The 18,147-nt window shown below is 41.7% G+C and overlaps 1 protein-coding gene and 1 long non-coding RNA gene across 3 annotated transcripts; one reads left to right on the top strand and one right to left on the bottom strand.

Moving 5' to 3' along the window:
- The first annotated feature begins 210 nt into the window (after positions 1-210).
- slc15a2 (solute carrier family 15 member 2) lies at positions 211-17,443 on the top strand. Of its 2 annotated transcripts, XM_029702395.1 has the most exons (24): positions 211-564; positions 2,189-2,235; positions 2,937-3,024; positions 4,243-4,384; positions 4,621-4,713; positions 6,474-6,573; positions 6,817-6,907; positions 7,015-7,092; positions 9,578-9,660; positions 9,859-9,942; positions 10,169-10,258; positions 10,965-11,009; positions 11,276-11,311; positions 11,636-11,724; positions 13,176-13,257; positions 13,637-13,762; positions 14,228-14,392; positions 14,508-14,554; positions 14,671-14,778; positions 15,202-15,298; positions 15,568-15,609; positions 15,736-15,837; positions 16,136-16,240; positions 16,530-17,443. In XM_029702395.1, exons 1-24 carry the CDS (start codon positions 549-551, stop codon positions 16,737-16,739), a joined length of 2,166 nt encoding a protein of 721 aa, XP_029558255.1. In that variant the 5' UTR covers positions 211-548; the 3' UTR covers positions 16,740-17,443. The 2 variants fall into 2 exon arrangements, with proteins under 2 accessions (XP_029558255.1, XP_029558256.1); XM_029702396.1 differs by lacking the exons at positions 211-564; positions 2,189-2,235; positions 4,243-4,384.
- On the bottom strand, positions 15,154-15,736 carry LOC115155614 (uncharacterized). The gene is made up of 2 exons (XR_003868105.1): positions 15,459-15,736; positions 15,154-15,315 (listed from the first exon to the last, which is right to left on the bottom strand). It is a non-coding gene; the product is annotated as an uncharacterized LOC115155614 (long non-coding RNA).
- Positions 17,444-18,147: the final 704 nt, after the last annotated feature.

Genomic DNA, 18,147 nt, shown 5'->3' with positions numbered 1-18,147 from the left:
AGGAATAGTTGTTTTTGAGTCACTTCAACAACAGTACAATCAGTGAAAACAATGCACTTTTTGAACAACCCCAGAAATGCATAACTTGTCCCAATTATAAGTACCAGAAAGCATGGAAAACACGTACTGTTACCACCAATGTGACTCGTGGGACTCACAGGATATGATCACTTCAGGCTAATTTCAACAGGCACTCCACGCCCAGGTTTGCGGGTTAAAAAACCCAAACAAGAACTCTATTGTGAATCCAAAGAGTCTGGTTCACAGGCGGGTTCCCATACTCAACTGCTCTCTGTAAAGTAAGATCCGCTATTCAATTGACTTCGTGACAGGATCAGATCTGCACTGAAAAGTCCTTGAAGATTAAGTCAAAAATTCATTGATCTGGAGTGGAATATTAACTAACGAGTAGAACATATGTTATAAGAGAGCTGCGTTTCCATTGCTGCGCTCACAGTCACAGACAGACAAGAGAGGGACGGACTTGGACGCACGTCAAGAGGTCCACCGACCGATGCGACAAAAACACTTCAGAAAATACACGAGAAATGGGGAAACGAAAGGGTAATGCGTGCATAGACTTTTGGAAAAATAAAGTATTCGGAAGATGTTTTTTATTGGATGCATGGGCCGTGGATTATTGAAGGAAAGCGTTTTATGCACAAATGTTATAAATAGTTGTGACAATTTACAAAAATGACACGTTTGATAGCGCTGTCTGCAACTTTCAGACTGTCGTGATAATGATGTATGCATTCAATGTTTTCACAGGATGGATCTAGGCAAATTGCTAACATATGTGCTCGATTTATAGAAATGCTGATGTATGTGTAGTGGTTGACATTTTGCCTTCAGTAACCACGTTTCCATCCACAGTTTTTATGCAAGTAAAGTGATACCATCATGACAGCTGGGATGAAAACATGAAGTTTCTGGACAATTTTATAAATGCCGACGGATGATTTGTTCGTTCTACATGGTGGGATCTTTTGTGTTGGTAAAATGTATTATGCGAGAAATGCCGGTGGAAACTTTTTGTTAAAATATTGACATAATAACCATCATATAGAAGTACATTTGAAGTCACGCGATGATATGGGTGTGTGGTCCTCCCACTACGACTCGGGAAACGTTATCTACAGATAATAAATAAATGATGATGAATTTCACAGGGTGGTGAAAGTGCACGGCGATGTTCCTTTTTCAATAATAATAGAGGGTATTTTTATTTGGTACATGAAAACTTAAACGAAAAAGTACATTTTGTGTGCACTATGTCATCACCCACTTCTTTTTATCCACAACAAGTCTGTTTGGTGGAAACACCACTGGTGGGAAAATGCACATTTTCTTTATGCAGATTCTAGAATATTTGGATGAAAATCTGTGACTTTTTCTATTTCAAGTGTTCTACTCCGCTAGCCAGCACCTTGCCGAAACAGGTGTACATTTCTTTCCCTCCAGATTAGCCAATTGGAATCGAAACCTCGCTAGTGTTAGATTTTTACTGTAGAAAGTTGGGGAAGATGTTTTCCATCACACCTGTCTTTAGGCTTCTCAGACACCATCACTATTGCAAGGGAACTGATGCAACACGCACATTTTACTGAGAGTTTGTATTTGCCTATTTTCTAATTGGGCTATCTTATAAAATACAGGTTATTAGCATCAACCACTGTTTTCTCTTAGACCACGGCCTAATAACAATGAGTAGTCCATCATTAATTATTATTTTATTATTAATAGTCAGTCATGTAATAGAGTAATAATGACCATTTCCAAAATGATGCGCCAAATTTACTTTTATGTGAATACTGCAATACGGGTTTGATTGAATAGTGCTCAAGTGAAAGTCTTACTCATTCTATAGACCAGCTTTAGATAATGTAGATGCAGTATGTCATGTCATGTCCTAGCCAGCCCTATAAATAGTATGCCAAATTCATGATATTAATAATATACCTAATATTTGGATATTGTATTCATAGCTTAAGTAAATAAAAAAATTTAATCAAATTTTAATGGTCACATGCACAGAATACAATAGGTGTAGACTTGTAACGTTAAATGCTTTTATATGTTCATTTTGAATATCATTAATTTGGAGTACTATTTATAGGGCTATTCATGTCCATGCATCTTGTGCATACAATACCTCTAAAATTGTTATTTTGTGATTACCTCACAGAGCTGAAATTGGAAATTCATGAAAGTGGAAAGACAAGCAAATCACCGGTAATATTTTATATTTCTTCATGTTCTATTGTACAATATATTCATGGTCATGTATTTGGACCGCATTGAACAGGTAAAACAATGGATATTGACTGGAAAATTCTTGGCAAGATTTCTGGATTTTCCTTAGTTGATCATTTCAACTTTCATTTCTTCTTCAGACTTATTATTAACGTCTCTTTTCTTTGGACCATTATTAATGTCAAAAGTACCTGTCAGTTGCTCTTTAGTCTAATCTGTAATGTGCTGGTGTGATTAATGAATGACTCTTTATAATGTATCCTAAATGGCACCCTATTCCTTATTTATTGTACTATTTTAGACCAGAGCTCTATGGGCCCAGGTCAAAAGTTCTACCCTATGTAGTGAATAGGGTGCCATTTGGGACGGAGACTTACTGACTCTTGCTCAGTAGTAAAGCATTATGGACAATAGCATCAATTCATTGTTTAACTGACACGTTAGTATGAGTCATGTATTACTCTAGAAAACACATACAGCTTTTAATGACTCTCTCTCACACTCTTTCTCTCTCTCTCTCTCTCTGTCTGTCTGTCTTTCGATCTCACTTTCTCTATCTCTCTCTCTCTGTCTTTGTCTTTCGCTCTCTCTTTGTCTTTCACTCTTTCTCTCTTTCTCTCTCTCTATTTGTGTTTGTCTTTCGCTCTCTCTTTTCATATTTCTTTCTTTCTTCTCCTCAGAAACTCTGTGGAACCAACTACCCTGTCTGCATCTCCTTCATTGTGGTGAATGAGTTCTGTGAACGCTTCTCCTACTATGGCATGAAAGGTAGGTAACCTATAATTAAGAATGGTTCTCCTAACTACACTGTAATGGAAAACTGTCATTTATACGGTCATTTTAGGTATTATCAATAGTAAAAAAACCTGAAAGGTTTTAGTGCAGCTTACTGTAAATGATGGTTCATTGTGCTTTATTTTTGAATGGTACTGTAATTCCACAGAAGAGAAATAGGACAGAACTCCGGTAAATAACTTTAATTTATATATTTTTATTGCCGCATGAACATTTGGGTATGAGCCCTTCTTCACCGTGCAAGGCAATGGTAATCAATATCACAACACCACATAGGTTCTAAATGATACACTCACAGTCAGTATTGGCCCAATCAAGAGATCCCAGCAGAGGAAGCTGGGAATTATGGTGCATTGTGGAGAAATGTTGTGTGCGGGTAATGAGTCGCTGGCTTATTAACATATTTCGAGGAGTGCCTTGTAAGTGGCTATATTTGTTACACCGTTAGTGAGAATGCTCTACCAAATGAACTGATATGTGGTAGTAGTGCCCTAACAATTTAATGTGTATAGGGGACAGAGCAGAGTAGTAGCAAGACTTAACACTGTTTTGGTGTTTATATGGGTCCACAGACTCAACATTCTCAGTGTTCATTTTGTTTTTCTTTAACGCTGGTGAATTTGCTGTGTAGTGTAGAGCTGGTTCTACTCTTTTTGCCTGTTTTGTGGTGGACAACTGAGTGGGTCGAGCATAACACGTCAACCCTGTCACCCATAGATAGATAAAACCTTTTTAGCCTATCAATTTAATATTTTTTTGGTGAAGCTTTCATTAAATGTACCCTTCCCTATTGCACACAAGGTTCCATTCCCCCTGTGACAAGGGGCTTTATCGCTGATTTAAGATGGAAACATCACATGATCTAGACTCTCTGTCTGACCGCTACTTCCTCTACTTCCTCTACTTCCTGAAACACACTTCTTGAAAAGGAAAATCTGTTATTGCCAAACTCTTTTTATCGCATTTATTGATAACATATTCTCTTTTACAGTAAAGACCTGACCAAGAGGGAGCAATGATATACTGTATTTTTCAAACTCTGATCCCTGGTGCTTCCTTTTCTATTTCTCCTTACTTCCCGGCTGTGCTTTTCTATTTCTCCTTACTTCCCGGCTGTGCTTTTCTATTTCTCCTTACTTCCCGGCTGTGCTTTTCTATTTCTCCTTACTTCCCGGCTGTGCTTGCGTGAAGCGGTGCTGACGCTGTACTTCATCAACTACCTGCATTGGGACCAGAACCTGTCCACAGCAGTGTACCATGCCTTCTCCAGCCTCTGCTACTTCACCCCTGTTCTGGGGGCCCTCATTGCTGACTCCTGGCTGGGCAAGTTCAAGTGAGTTAGATGGAGAAGTCAATGCCTCCAATCCCTCAGTGGGAAATATATGAGGCTGGTGTCATTTTAGATTGGAGGATGGGCTGTATTCCATTCCAGCCATAACAATGAGCCTGTCCTCAGATTTCTCCCTGTACCAGCCTCCACTGTTGTTATTCCAATGTTGAATCTTGTCTTAGTTGAGGAGAAGCTGAAGTAACAGTGAAAGTTACTACTGTGTGTCATGTCATCCACAGGACCATTGTTTACCTCTCTGTTGTCTATGTGCTCGGTCACGTCGTCAAGTCGGTTGGGGCCATACCGAGTGTGGGGGACTCGACCATACACATGTGAGTAGTCTGACAAATTGATTGATACAGTTGAAGTCGGAAGTTTACAAACACTTAGGTTGGAGTCATTAAAACTCATTTTTCAACCACTCCACAAATTTCTTGTTAACAAACTGTAGTTTTGGCAAGTCGGTTAGGACATCTACTTTGTGCATGACAAGTCATTTTTCCAACAATTGTTTACAGACAGATTATTTCACTTATAATTCACTGTATCACAATTCCAGTGGGTCAGAAGTTTACAAACACTACATTGACTATGCCTTTAAACAGCCTGGAAAATTCCAGAAAATGTCATGGCTTTAGAAGCTTCTGATAGGCTAATTGACATCATTTGAGTCAATTGGAGGTGTACCTTTGGATCTATTTCAAGGCCTACCTTCAAACTCAGTGCCTCTTTGCTTGACATCATGGGAAAATCAAAAGAAATCAGCCAAGACCTCAGAAAAGAATTGTAGACCACAAGTCTGGTTCATCCTTGGGAGCAATTTCCAAATGCCTGAAGGTACCACTTGCAAATCAATCCCAGAACAACAGCAAAGGACTTTGTGAAAATGCTGGAGGAAACAGGTACAAAAGTATCTATAGCCACAGTAAAACAAGTCCTATATCAACATAATCTGAAAGGCTGCTCAGCAAGGAAGAAGCCACTGCTCTAAAACCACCATAAAAAAAGCCAGACTATGGTTTGCAACTGCACATGGGAACAAAGATTGTACTTTTTGGAGAAATGTCCTCTGGTCTGATGAAACAAAAATAGAACTGTTTGGCCATAATGACCATTGTTATGTTTGGAGGAAAAAGGGGGAAGCTTGCAAGCCGAAGAACACCATCCCAACCATGAAGCACGGGGGTGGCAGCATCATGTTGTGGGGGTGCTTTGCTGCAGGACGGACTGGTGCACTTCACAAAATAGATGGCATCATGAGGAAGTAAAATTATGTGGATATATTGAAGCAACATCTCAAGACATCAGTCAGGAAGTTAAAGCTTGGTCGCAAATGGGTCTTCCAAATGGACAATGATCCCAAGCATACTTCCAAAGTTTTGGCAAAATGGCTTAAAGACAACAAAGTCAAGGTATTGGAGTGGCCATCACAAAGCCCTGACCTCAAGCCTATAGAAAATTTGTGGGCAGAACAGAAAAAGCATGTGCGAGCAAGGAGGCCTACAAACCTGACTCAGTTACACCAGCTCTGTCAGGAGGAATGGGCCAAAATTCACTCAACTTATTGTGGGAAGCTTATGGAAGGCTACCCGAAACATTTGACCCAAGTTAAGTAATTTAAAGGCAATGCTACCAAATACTAATTGAGTGTATGTAAACTTTTGACCCACTGGGAATGTGATGAAAGAAATAAAAGCTGAAAGAAATAATTCTCTCTACTATTATTCTGACATTTCCCATTCTTAAAATAAAGTGGTGATCCTAACTGACCTAAGACAGGGAATTTTTACTTTGATTAAATGTCAGGAATTGTGAAAAACTGAGTAGGACGGAGACTTACTGACTCTTGCTCAGTAGTAAAGCATTATGGACAGCAGCATCAATTCATTGTTTAACTGACTCGTTAGTATGAGTCATGTATTACTCTAGAAAACACATACAGCTTTTAATGACTTTTAATGATTGTGAAAAACTGAGTTTAAATGTATTTGGCTAAGGTGTATGTAAACTTCCAACCTCAATGTACATCTGAGATAGGAATGTTGACCAACCTTAAACTCAACAATGTTCTCTCTCTCTCTCTCTCTCTCAGAGCATTGTCTATGGTGGGGCTCATCCTTATAGCCTTTGGTACAGGAGGCATCAAACCCTGTGTATCAGCGTTCGGAGGTGATCAGTTTGATGAAGAACATGTAAGAGATTCTATCAGTCTAGTCTAAAATACACACTAATAATACTCTTACTGCAACATATGAGGAGGTTCTCAATCTAATACCTGTTATTACTGAAGTATGTAGGCTTAGCTACGGAAGAATGGGATAAAAATTCTGCTATAAATTGAAGAAAAAAACTAATTTGACCTGAAAAAGTATCAAATGAATTTATGATATTAAACAGTGTTCACCATCTTTGGGTTTTCTCCCTTGTCACCTCAGACGAACGAAAGGAGGAAATTCTTCTCCATCTTCTATATGTCCATCAATGCTGGGAGTGTCTTATCGACACTCATCACTCCAATACTGCGAGGTTCGTGTCCACATTAACCTTAACCCTTATCTCAAAGGTGAAATGCATTGAGGGCTTAGGCCTCTGCCTTTGCTCATGACTGCTGCTGTGTGTTCTTGCACTTACAGGAAATGTGCAGTGTTTTGGCGGTGACTGCTACGCTCTTGCTTTCGGAGTACCAGCCATTTTGATGGTCATTGCTCTAGGTGAGTGTGCTTTCTTCTTCACACCTTACCTAATGAAACTAGTCTGGCTTTCTGTTGCATACTTGGAATAGAAAATACTCAGTGGGTAAACCTGGTTGAAATTACGTTATTAAATGACCAGATTACAACCTTGCTGGCTGGGGGTACAGTATGTATTGAATGCATTCAGCACAGACCTGGTTGTGCAGCAGGCTTCTATACACGAGCTACTGTACTATTCATATAGCCAAGCTACCATTATGGGTCACACCAGCGGGGATATGGCCCCTCGAGTTGGAAAACAAGATCCTAGTGGACCACAGAGGCAGTCATCAGAAAGATCCTAGTGGACCACAGAGGCAGTCATCAGAAAGATCCTGGTGGACCACAGAGGCAGTCATCAGAAAGATCCTAGTGGACCACAGAGGCAGTCATCAGAAAGATCCTAGTGGCAGGACCACAGAGGCAGTCATCAGAAAGATCCTAGTGGACCACAGAGGCAGTCATCAGAAAGATCCTAGTGGACCACAGAGGCAGTCATCAGAAAGATCCTAGTGGCAGGACCACAGAGGCAGTCATCAGAAAAGCCCTAGTGAACCACAGAGGCAGTCATCAGAAAGACCCTAGTGAACCACAGAGGCAGTCATCAGAAAGATCCTCGTGAACCACAGAGGCAGTCATCAGAAAGATCCTAGTGGACCACAGAGGCAGTCATCAGAAAGATCCTAGTGGACCACAGAGGCAGTCATCAGAAAGACCCTAGTGAACCACAGAGGCAGTCATCAGAAAGATCCTAGTGGCAGGACCACAGAGGCAGTCATCAGAAAGACCCTAGTGAACCACAGAGGCAGTCATCAGAAAGATCCTAGTGGACCACAGAGGCAGTCATCAGAAAGATCCTAGTGAACCACAGAGGCAGTCATCAGAAAGACCCTAGTGAACCACAGAGGCAGTCATCAGAAAGATCCTAGTGAACCACAGAGGCAGTCATCAGAAAGATGCTAGTGGACCACAGAGGCAGTCATCAGAAAGACCCTAGTGAACCACAGAGGCAGTCATCAGAAAGATCCTAGTGGCAGGACCACAGAGGCAGTCATCAGAAAGACCCTAGTGAACCACAGAGGCAGTCATCAGAAAGATCCTAGTGGACCACAGAGGCAGTCATCAGAAAGATCCTAGTGAACCACAGAGGCAGTCATCAGAAAGATCCTAGTGGCAGGACCACAGAGGCAGTCATCAGAAAGATCCTAGTGGCAGGACCACAGAGGCAGTCATCAGAAAGATCCTAGTGGCAGGACCACAGAGGCAGTCATCAGAAAGACCCTAGTGAACCACAGAGGCAGTCATCAGAAAGATCCTAGTGAACCACAGAGGCAGTCATCAGAAAGATCCTAGTGGCAGGACCACAGAGGCAGTCATCAGAAAGATCCTAGTGGCAGGACCACAGAGGCAGTCATCAGAAAGATCCTAGTGGCAGGACCACAGAGGCAGTCATCAGAAAGATCCTAGTGGCAGGACCACAGAGGCAGTCATCAGAAAGATCCTAGTGGCAGGACCACAGAGGCAGTCATCAGAAAGATCCTAGTGGCAGGACCACAGAGGCAGTCATCAGAAAGACCCTAGTGAACCACAGAGGCAGTCATCAGAAAGACCCTAGTGAACCACAGAGGTGTGTAAACATGGCGCCTCGCCAGTCAAAACAACTCAGAACTGTGTTACACACACACACACACACACACACACACACACGCACGCATGCACACACACACGTACACACATATTAGCTTCTTGCTGGTCTTGTCCATAATAACATAGTGCTTGATTCAGTGGTGGGTGGGGGACAGTAACAATGCAAACTGTTGTTGACATATGAAAATATAGTCTGAAGGTCTTTTGGCTAGTTGGTTTTAGCTCCTGGGCTGAAAAAAATGGCACACACCCAGATAACACACATCATCAACACTCCGTGTTAGACAAGAAGTTTACTCTAACAGGGAGTGCGTTTCTTCTTTACCTTTAACCCTTCATGGATGACCAGAGATAGAAATGCCAAAAACCCACTCTAGGAACTCCTAGAGTTCACAGTTTTACAGGAACTCCTAGAATTCACAGTTTTACAGGAACTCCTAGAATTCACAGTTTTATAGGAACTCCTAGAATTCAGTTTTACAGGAACTCCTAGAATTCAGTTTTACAGGAACTCCTAGAATTCACAGTTTTACAGGAACTCCTAGAATTCACAGTTTTACAGGAACTCCTAGAATTCAGTTTTACAGGAACTCCTAGAATTCAGTTTTACAGGAACTCCTAGAATTCAGTTTTACATGTCAAAAGGTTTTCAACGAGGGAACTAGTTTCCCCTTGGATCTGGCAGAAAGACAATATTGATGGTATTTTGTTTTGCGGATAGGCAATGCTCTTTCGAGGATTTATTTTATTGCGATAGTACATTTACAATCAGTAAATTCTACTCAACATCTACTCAGATGTGTCTATGTCTTTGTAGTCGTGTTCATCTCTGGAAGTGGGATGTATAAGAAGAGTCCACCTGAGGGGAACGTCTTATTGGATGTGTGTCGGTGCCTGGGGGTAAGTCATTCACCTCTCTCAACAGTCACACATTTCCATAGAAAGATGAGTCTCTTGTGGCAGATTGTTAACATTGCTGGCTTGTGCACACAAGATCTGGTTCTGGGTTCTGAGATAATAGAAAGATAAACAACTGAAAAATACTACCCCTGGGCTTACTACTGGACCATGACTGCTCCTGTTCGCTCCATCCTACAGTTGGCCATCAAGAACCGGTGGATGAGTTCTAAGTACGACTCTAAGAGGAAACACTGGCTGGACTGGGCAGAGGAGAAGTATCCGGTATGATTATCAAGAATGAAATAACTCCAGTGAAGACTATAATGACTTCATGGAGCTTTTAACTGTTCCATTAACAATGTTTCAGATTATAATACGATAATATAATATCGTATTATAAAGATGAGAAACATTTATGGCGATCTGGCTTACAGGTAAAAGGTATGTGTGAAGAAGTTTCTGGTGAAATGGACCCATACTGTATGTTCTCCTATGTGCTCTTCTACAGAAACGTCTGATCCATGAGATTAAGATGGTCCTGAGGGTTCTGGTGCTCTACATCCCTCTGCCCATGTTCTGGGCTCTGTTTGACCAGCAGGTAAGGACCCAATGCTTACCCTAACCCTAACCAGCTTGGACCTTCCTAAATAGAACAGTAACCATCACCCTAGATGTTAAAAAGCCCCTAAGCAGGACCTTTCATGGTTCCCAAACCCACGATTCAGGCCAATACAGTAGATAAGGACCAAGTAAAGACAAAACGGTTTGAAATGACATCATTTCAACCAGATTACAACTCTTTACTTTTTTAATGATATTATTCCAACCAGCTTTGCCCTCTGAGACCCCAAGTTCTGCTTGCCTCACTGCTTGATCTTGAGGCATTGTACTGTTGTCTCCCCTCATCTCCTCTCTTCTCATCTCCTCTCCTCTGGTCAACGACCAAACAACGCCACAATAACAACTGATTAAGGAAAAGTGCAAACCCCAAAACCCCATCCATCCAACCTTCTCTAATCCAGAGTCCCTGGGCACATTCCTCTGATAAAACACTGTGATTAAAACAAACAAGAAGAACAAAAACCTCCATCTTAGTTTTAATGAAGGGAATCTATGTTGTTTATAGGAAAGAACATTTTGCATTAGGCATGTTAGAAGCCAAGGACATGTTGGATTGATGAGGTCTGATTATACCATTGAAGTGAATGGTGATGGCGAACCAGCTATCCAGTGCCATAGAATACACTGAATGGGCCAGTGATAACATGATAACATTTAGCCTTCTTTGTTATATGGTACTATAGGGATCCCGCTGGACTCTCCAGGCCACCCGGATGAACATGGCCTTTGTAAGTTCTTTGTCTTTCTTTCAATGTACAGGACATTACAACAGTGGTAGGAGTCTCGTAGTGAATGGCCTTCGTAAGTTCCTTTCCTTTTCTAGCTTTTGAAACGGTGTAACAATGTGCTTTATAACTGTGGTAAAACCCAAGTGTACTACATTTATGATTTCATAGTATTTTGCATTATTTTACTATCGTTGACTGTAATCTAAAATAGATATCTTGTTTGGAATCTGTGGAGATCTTGTTTGGTATCTGTCTCTATGTTACAGGGATCAACATTCGTTCTGAAGCCTGATCAAATGCAGGTGCCTGCAGCTTCTTACTCTCTTCCTAGTATTCTATAGTGCATTACGACTGCTGGTGATGTTTATACTGTAACCATAGGTTCTCTCTATAATGGCCTTGAGTAAGACCACGCGTGTTCTCTCCTGAAGCCATACCCTTTTATAATGGACATTATCACCATAATGCTATCTCGTTATTGACTAAATAAATTGAGCAAGAATATTTGCTAGTGTCTTTTCTAAGTTTGCTTCAGCAACCAATATGATTTGATGGTATTTTTTGTTGTGATTTTATTTTGAGTCATCAGAAGCTTCCCTGTGTTTTGTTCTTCCTTGTTCTTTCAGATGTTAAACGCTCTGCTGATCCTCATGTTTGTGCCTATCTTTGACGTGGTTGTCTACCCACTCATAGGCCTGTGCAGGATCAATCTCACGTGAGTGGACCATGGCTGTGTCTGAAAACTTTATTATGCAGCTGTCAAATCCTTGCTTCCTCTGTCCTTATTTCCTCACTCTGTCTCAAAGCTCATTGGACGAGGATACCGTAGGGAGCTTGGACCTCGGCTCTTGGATCCTCACTTCCAATGAGCTTCAAGAGGAATTGTGGAAACAAGGACGGAGGAAGAAAGAGTTTGACGGCTGGAAACTAGTCTTCAACAGTAGTTGAAGGCTGTTTGGGGCGGCAGGTAGCCTAGTGGTTAGAGTGTTGGGCCAGTAACCGAAAGGTTGCTGGATCAAATCCCAGAGCTGACAAGATAAAAATCTGTCGTTCTGCCCCTGAACAAGGCAGTTAACCCACTATTCCCCAGTAGGCTGTCATTGTAAATAAGAATTTGCTCTTAACTGACTTGCCTAGTTAAATAAAAAAAACAGTCATCATTCATGAGTAAAGAATGGGGCAAAAACAAGCATCATGTGGGTTGGACAACATTTTTCATGCGCCTCTTGGTCAAAGAAAATGTTTGTTTTCTACCGTACCTTGTGATCTTATCATATCATCGAGATAAGTGGAAGATACGCTTGAACAATGTTGTGCAAACATCTTATGTAGTCCTACAGAAAGATAAAACAATTGACCACATTATTAATTTCTACGAATGGAAACCGTTGTTACTGTGTAGTTCTGTGTAGTAGGGACAATATTGACCAATGCGCGTTGACGCCAAGTTGTCTTGTTGGAGTCCATAGGAGTGTGGTTTAGAGACAGAATGCCTGATACCGTCTCCATCTCTCCTTCAGAGACAGAATGCCTGATACCGTCTCCATCTCCCCTTTAGAGACAGAATGCCTGATACCGTCTCCATCTCTCCTTTAGAGACAGAATGCCTGATACCGTCTCCATCTCTCCTTTAGAGACAGAATGCCTGATACCGTCTCCATCTCTCCTTTAGAGACAGAATGCCTGATACCGTCTCCATCTCCCCTTTAGAGACAGAATGCCTGATACCGTCTCCATCTCTCCTTTAGAGACAGAATGCCTGATACCGTCTCCATCTCTCCTTTAGAGACAGAATGCCTGATACCGTCTCCATCTCTCCTTTAGAGACAGAATGCCTGATACCGTCTCCATCTCTCCTTTAGAGACAGAATGCCTGATACCGTCTCCATCTCTCCTTTAGAGACAGAATGCCTGATACCGTCTCCATCTCTCCTTTAGAGACAGAATGCCTGATACCGTCTCCATCTCTCCTTTAGAGACAGAATGACTGATACCGTCTCCATCTCCCCTTTAGAGACAGAATGCCTGATACCGTCTCCATCTCCCCTTTAGAGACAGAATGCCTGATACCGTCTCCATCTCTCCTTTAGAGACAGAATGCCTGATACCGTCTCCATCTCTCCTTTAGAGACAGAATGCCTGATACCGTCTCCATCTCCCCCTTAGGCCGCTGAAGAAGATGGCTGTTGGTATGATCTTTGCAGCGCTGGCCTTCGGTGCTGCCACCTTGGTGGAGGTCAACGTCATGGTAAGACACAGCATCTCTGGCAGAGGAGGCTGGTGGGAGGAGCTATAGGCTTATTGTAATGGCTGGAATGGAATAAATGGAACCGTATCCAACATATGGAAACCACGTTAGACTACATTCCAGTCATTACAATGAGCCCATCCTACTATAGCTCCTCCCACCAGCCTCCTCTGATCTCTGGGTCACTTCACTTCCATAAGTAACACTCCAGGTCATCTTTTTTGCAGTTGCGCTGCATCGATGGTCTGATCTCACAATGCCTGGAGAAGTGTTTAGTGTAGCAGGAACAACATGAATATGTTGCAACTGTAAAAAAAAGACCACCTGGAACAGAGACAGTCACCTGTCCTCTGATGTCCCCTCTCTATTCCTCTGCTAGAAAACGGTGGTGGAGCCTGCACCTCATGGACAGTGTCTGCTACAGGTCTACAACCTGGCTGACAGTGACGTCAAACTAAGCATCCCTGGGAGTAACCTATTCTCACAACCCATCAAATCCTATGAGGTAAACTGGGCTGGGGAGTTTTACCCTAGTTTTACCCTGCTACGCTAATAATGCTGTGACTAATAATAAACCTTGACCTCATAGAAAGCAGACCTACCAGATAGGATTGCCATGAGAAATGGCTGTAGACTCCGTAGACGCTCCATAGTCTGACGCCATAGGAATCTACAGCTACGTCTCACGGTAACAGATAGGAGTGTGTTCTGAGGTCAACAGGTCTATTGTTCTAAAGCTATTACAGCCAGACCTGGGTTCAAATACTATTTGAAATCTTTCAAAAACTTTGTGTTTGCTTTAGCCTGCCTGGTGTTTGCCGTTTTGCGACAATTTTATTGGTTCCATTGTGCCAGGAAAGCTCGATCAAGCCCAGTTGGAGTATTTGAAATAATGTAATAATATTTGAACGCAGGTCTGATTAGAGCTGAACATTAATCATGGTAATACATATGCCTCTATGTCTATCAGGATCCTCAAGCATATCAGCATCTTGAACTGGGGGGACACAACAAGACCATCACTGTGGGGATCAATCACAATGGACACTTTCATGAGTGTAGAGAGACTTTCACAGAGCAGAAAGCCTACAGTCTCGTCCTGCACAGCAAAACCTCGGGAATAGTGTGTCAACTAGTGAGTCGGAAGTTCTTACAGAATCTTACAGTTCTGTAGAACTGTACTTTCAGTCACATCAGAAATCATTTCTGTGTATGCAATCTATTTCTGTTTTCATTTTTTTATGATATAGGCGACAGACAACGTACTTAAAAGTGAGAAAATGGAAGCATACCTGAGGTAATTATGTGTTTATGTTTGAATTGAAACAGGAGACAGAATAATACTCCATCGGAAAGACTGACTTCCGTTAGTTCAGTGAATACGCTGCAAAGATTCAAGTGTTGCTCTAACAGGTTCATAAACACGCGGAGTGAGGCTGTGAACGTAACAATGGCTGGTGTGGACTTTTACATACCCGCTGACTATGGCATATCTCCTAATAAGAGTGTGGAAAGAAACGAGTGAGTGGCCATATTTCTGTTCCATTGCAGTTCATCTTAAAATAGTGTAAAGTGTCTCTTCCTAGTCCACTGACAAAGCATTCAATAATTGATATTCCTAATTTTCTAACATTGAACATCTGACTAATGTAGTAATAATTTAGAAATAGATACAGTCCACAGGAGGCTGGTGGCACCTTAATTGGAGAGGACGGGCTCGTGGTAATGGCTGGAGCAGAATAAGTGGAATGGTATCAAATACTTCAAACACGTGGTTTCCATGTGTTTGATACCATTCCATTTACTCCATTCCAGACATTATTATGAGCCGTCCTCCCATCACCAGCCTCCACTGATAGTCAGTACTAGATCATATCTCAGTATCCACAGATCTCGTTTGCCTCTGCTCCTCCCTAAATCCTTCACCTATGCCATCTCTCACAGGTATACAAACGTGAGGTGTACATCAGGCTCACAGGATTTCTCCATCAACCTGGGCCTGCTTGACTCTGGAGCTTCATACACCGTCATCCTCAAAGGGGTGAGTCAGCCCACTGCCTATACATGAGATCACAAAATACCATACTGTAGGTACTATTAAGTGCTGCCTGCTATAGCCTGAAACCACATTGGCAGTATAAATACATGGACTAGCACAGTACTAGCTACTTCTAGTACTAGCTACCTAGTAAGTTACTTACTAAAGGTATGTGATCCCTGCGGGAATTGAACCCACGACCTTGGCATTGCTCACGTCGTCAGTGCCTGCTCTGGCAGACAGTACTCATAACTTCCTTTACTTTTTTCCAGGGCCCTGGAGAGATCATCCCCCAGAAGATGGAGGATGTGATGGTTATTATTTCTCTTTTTTTCTCTCTGCATTGTTGGGAAGGGCCTGTTAGAAAGAATTTTACTGTTAGTCTACATCTGTTGTTTACAAAGCATGCAATTCAATTATTTTTGATTTGATTTGTGAAGGCCAACAATGTTCACATAGCCTGGCAGATCCCCCAGTATGCCCTGATGACAGCAGGAGAAGTCATGTTCTCCATCACAGGCATCGAGTTCTCCTATTCACAGGTCAGTAGGTATCCAGTGATTATTGATTGAGTATTGGTTGAGTATTGACTAATAAACCTCAAATGCTTACTTAGGTACCTCTGTAGATCTGAAAGAATTGGTGTCCAGTATGATGAACACTTAGCTTATACCAACCAGAAACCTTTCAGATCTACTAGAAGTGGCTAGGGGGTATAGACAGCTACGGGTTAATTATTAGGAATTCAGCCTCTACAAGGAGATCAAGTTTGAGTGAAGAACATGTGATATGCTTTCCCCTGCCAATGATAAACAATATCTAGGTCTATGTTCAATACAGGCTCCAGCCAACATGAAGTCAGTGCTGCAGGCCGGCTGGCTGCTGACTGTAGCCTTTGGCAATGTCATTGTGCTAATCGTAGCAGAGGGGGCAGGTCTGGATCAGGTAAGTCCCAGTGGTAGAAGACAGTTTTGTTTTTACTGTTCCTTTTAGGAAGCATTGTCAGTGCACCATTGAACCCATAGACCTCATAAAACAGTTAAAAAAATAGTCAAACAGAGCAGTGTCTGCAGTAGTCCACTAGAGGGAAACCAGTCACAACAATAATAATGGCTTGTTCCCTTTCTCTCTCCAGCTTGCGTAGTGAGTACACCAGGATAATAAATATGGCTATCAAATAACAACCATAGTCCCCAGTGTCAAATGTGTTTAACATTGATTCTGACATTCCCAGTGGATGGAGTTCCTGCTGTTCGCTGGCCTCCTGGTGGCAGTCTGCATCATCTTCTCCATCATGGCTTACTTCTACACCTACGTAGACCCAGGCGAGCTAGACAAGCTGTTCCCAGACAAGACAGTCAATGAGGATGAAGACGACCTGAAGAAGGACCAGGCAGACGACATTATGTACTTGAACTCAATAGAGAAGAGAACCAAGATGTAGTCTGGTGACTGACTTCAGAATATTTCCCTCTCAAGAGATTTGTAAGCCCCTAGTGTGGAATGTTTTTTGTTTTATACATTTGTAAATCGAAGCAAAGTATTAAGATATGGTGATTGAGTGTATTTTACTTGCTGAACCTTACTGTATGTCATTAGTTATTGTCACACCCTGTCTGTGATCTTACAGTGTGGACTAACCACAGGTAGCACTCCAACCGAGACACTTCTCAAAATCTGGAGGTCAAACCAGGACCAGTGGTAACAAAACACATTGTTCAAATGCTGTATTTTATTTTTGTGAATTTATAAAATGTTACTGTACATAGTAAAATGATCTGAAGTCCCCTGTTTACAATGATGTTCAAATATGAAGAGGAAAACAACAGACTCTTGTAGTTAATGATAAACAAAACAATTACAGAACATTGTGAAAAGGGTCCTTCTTTAGCAGGCATGAAACTTAAGGATTTTGGTTACTAGCCAGCTGGTCTAGTAGAACAATTTTTACTAGTGGCCTAGATTAATTTCCATCCCTGCTCTTTGGCTACCTGAGACAAATACTGGAGTAGACTTAACTCCAGTAATGTCTAGTGTGTCCTAATCATTTGCTAGATAGACCTTCATAAAACGTTCCACTCCTGGGAACCATTTTACTCTAATTGTGCTCTTGTAGTACGTAAATAAAAATGTGTAAATTTCTCTGAATATGATATAATTTTATTTCTGATGGGTTTCTGAAAGCTTGCTACTCTTACGGTTTTGCAGGACTACCTCATTGTTGGTGGCGCTTACATGTTTCTAGTCTTTATTCATTCAGAGCTTTGGTTTCCTTCCCTTGTCACAGACCCAGGACTATAGAGAGACAGAAAAATAACACACCACTTCCTGGTAGATGGGACATATCACATCATCACTCCTTAGACAACATTCATTAATCACAATACCATAACAGGCTGCCTTTCTAACATCTTCACCCCAACTGGCACCATATTCCCTATATAGTCCTACCACTTTAGACCAGAGCCCTTGGACGCAAACATAATCTACCAGCTGGGGAATGGAAGGCAGAGCCCTGGTCTAAAGAGGAAGAGTAGCCGCTGGAAGAGTAGCTCCAGGTTGGCAGCAGCTAAAAGGGATCCTAATAAAATACCAAAAAAACACTAAAAAGGAGTGACCTAATTATAGAATAAGGTGCCATTTTGGACGCAAACATAACCTATCAGCTGGGGAAGGGAAGGCAGAAAATGTAGCCGACATCTGAGAAATACTAGCTATCACTGTTATTATTACAAGGATTATACAACGTAGCATTTTAAGTGTTATTTTGGAGTGCTATTTCCTCAGCATGGGTAGAAAATAAACGTCTAATATCACAAGACTACAAAACATGGTAAGAATGGAAGAAATGC

Source organism: Salmo trutta, chromosome 20 (assembly GCF_901001165.1).
Source record: "Salmo trutta chromosome 20, fSalTru1.1, whole genome shotgun sequence".
Lineage (NCBI taxonomy): Eukaryota > Metazoa > Chordata > Actinopteri > Salmoniformes > Salmonidae > Salmo > Salmo trutta.
The sequence above is the reverse complement of the archived record's forward strand: the minus strand, read 5'-3'. Positions and strand labels throughout refer to the sequence as shown.

Coding starts and splice junctions, on each gene's coding strand:
- slc15a2 (XM_029702395.1), top strand. Junction 3,025..4,242: donor CTCCTACTATGGCATGAAAG/GTAGGTAACCTA, acceptor GCTTGCGTGAAG/CGGTGCTGACGCTGTACTTC. Junction 13,258..13,636: donor TGGTGGAGGTCAACGTCATG/GTAAGACACAGC, acceptor TTCCTCTGCTAG/AAAACGGTGGTGGAGCCTGC.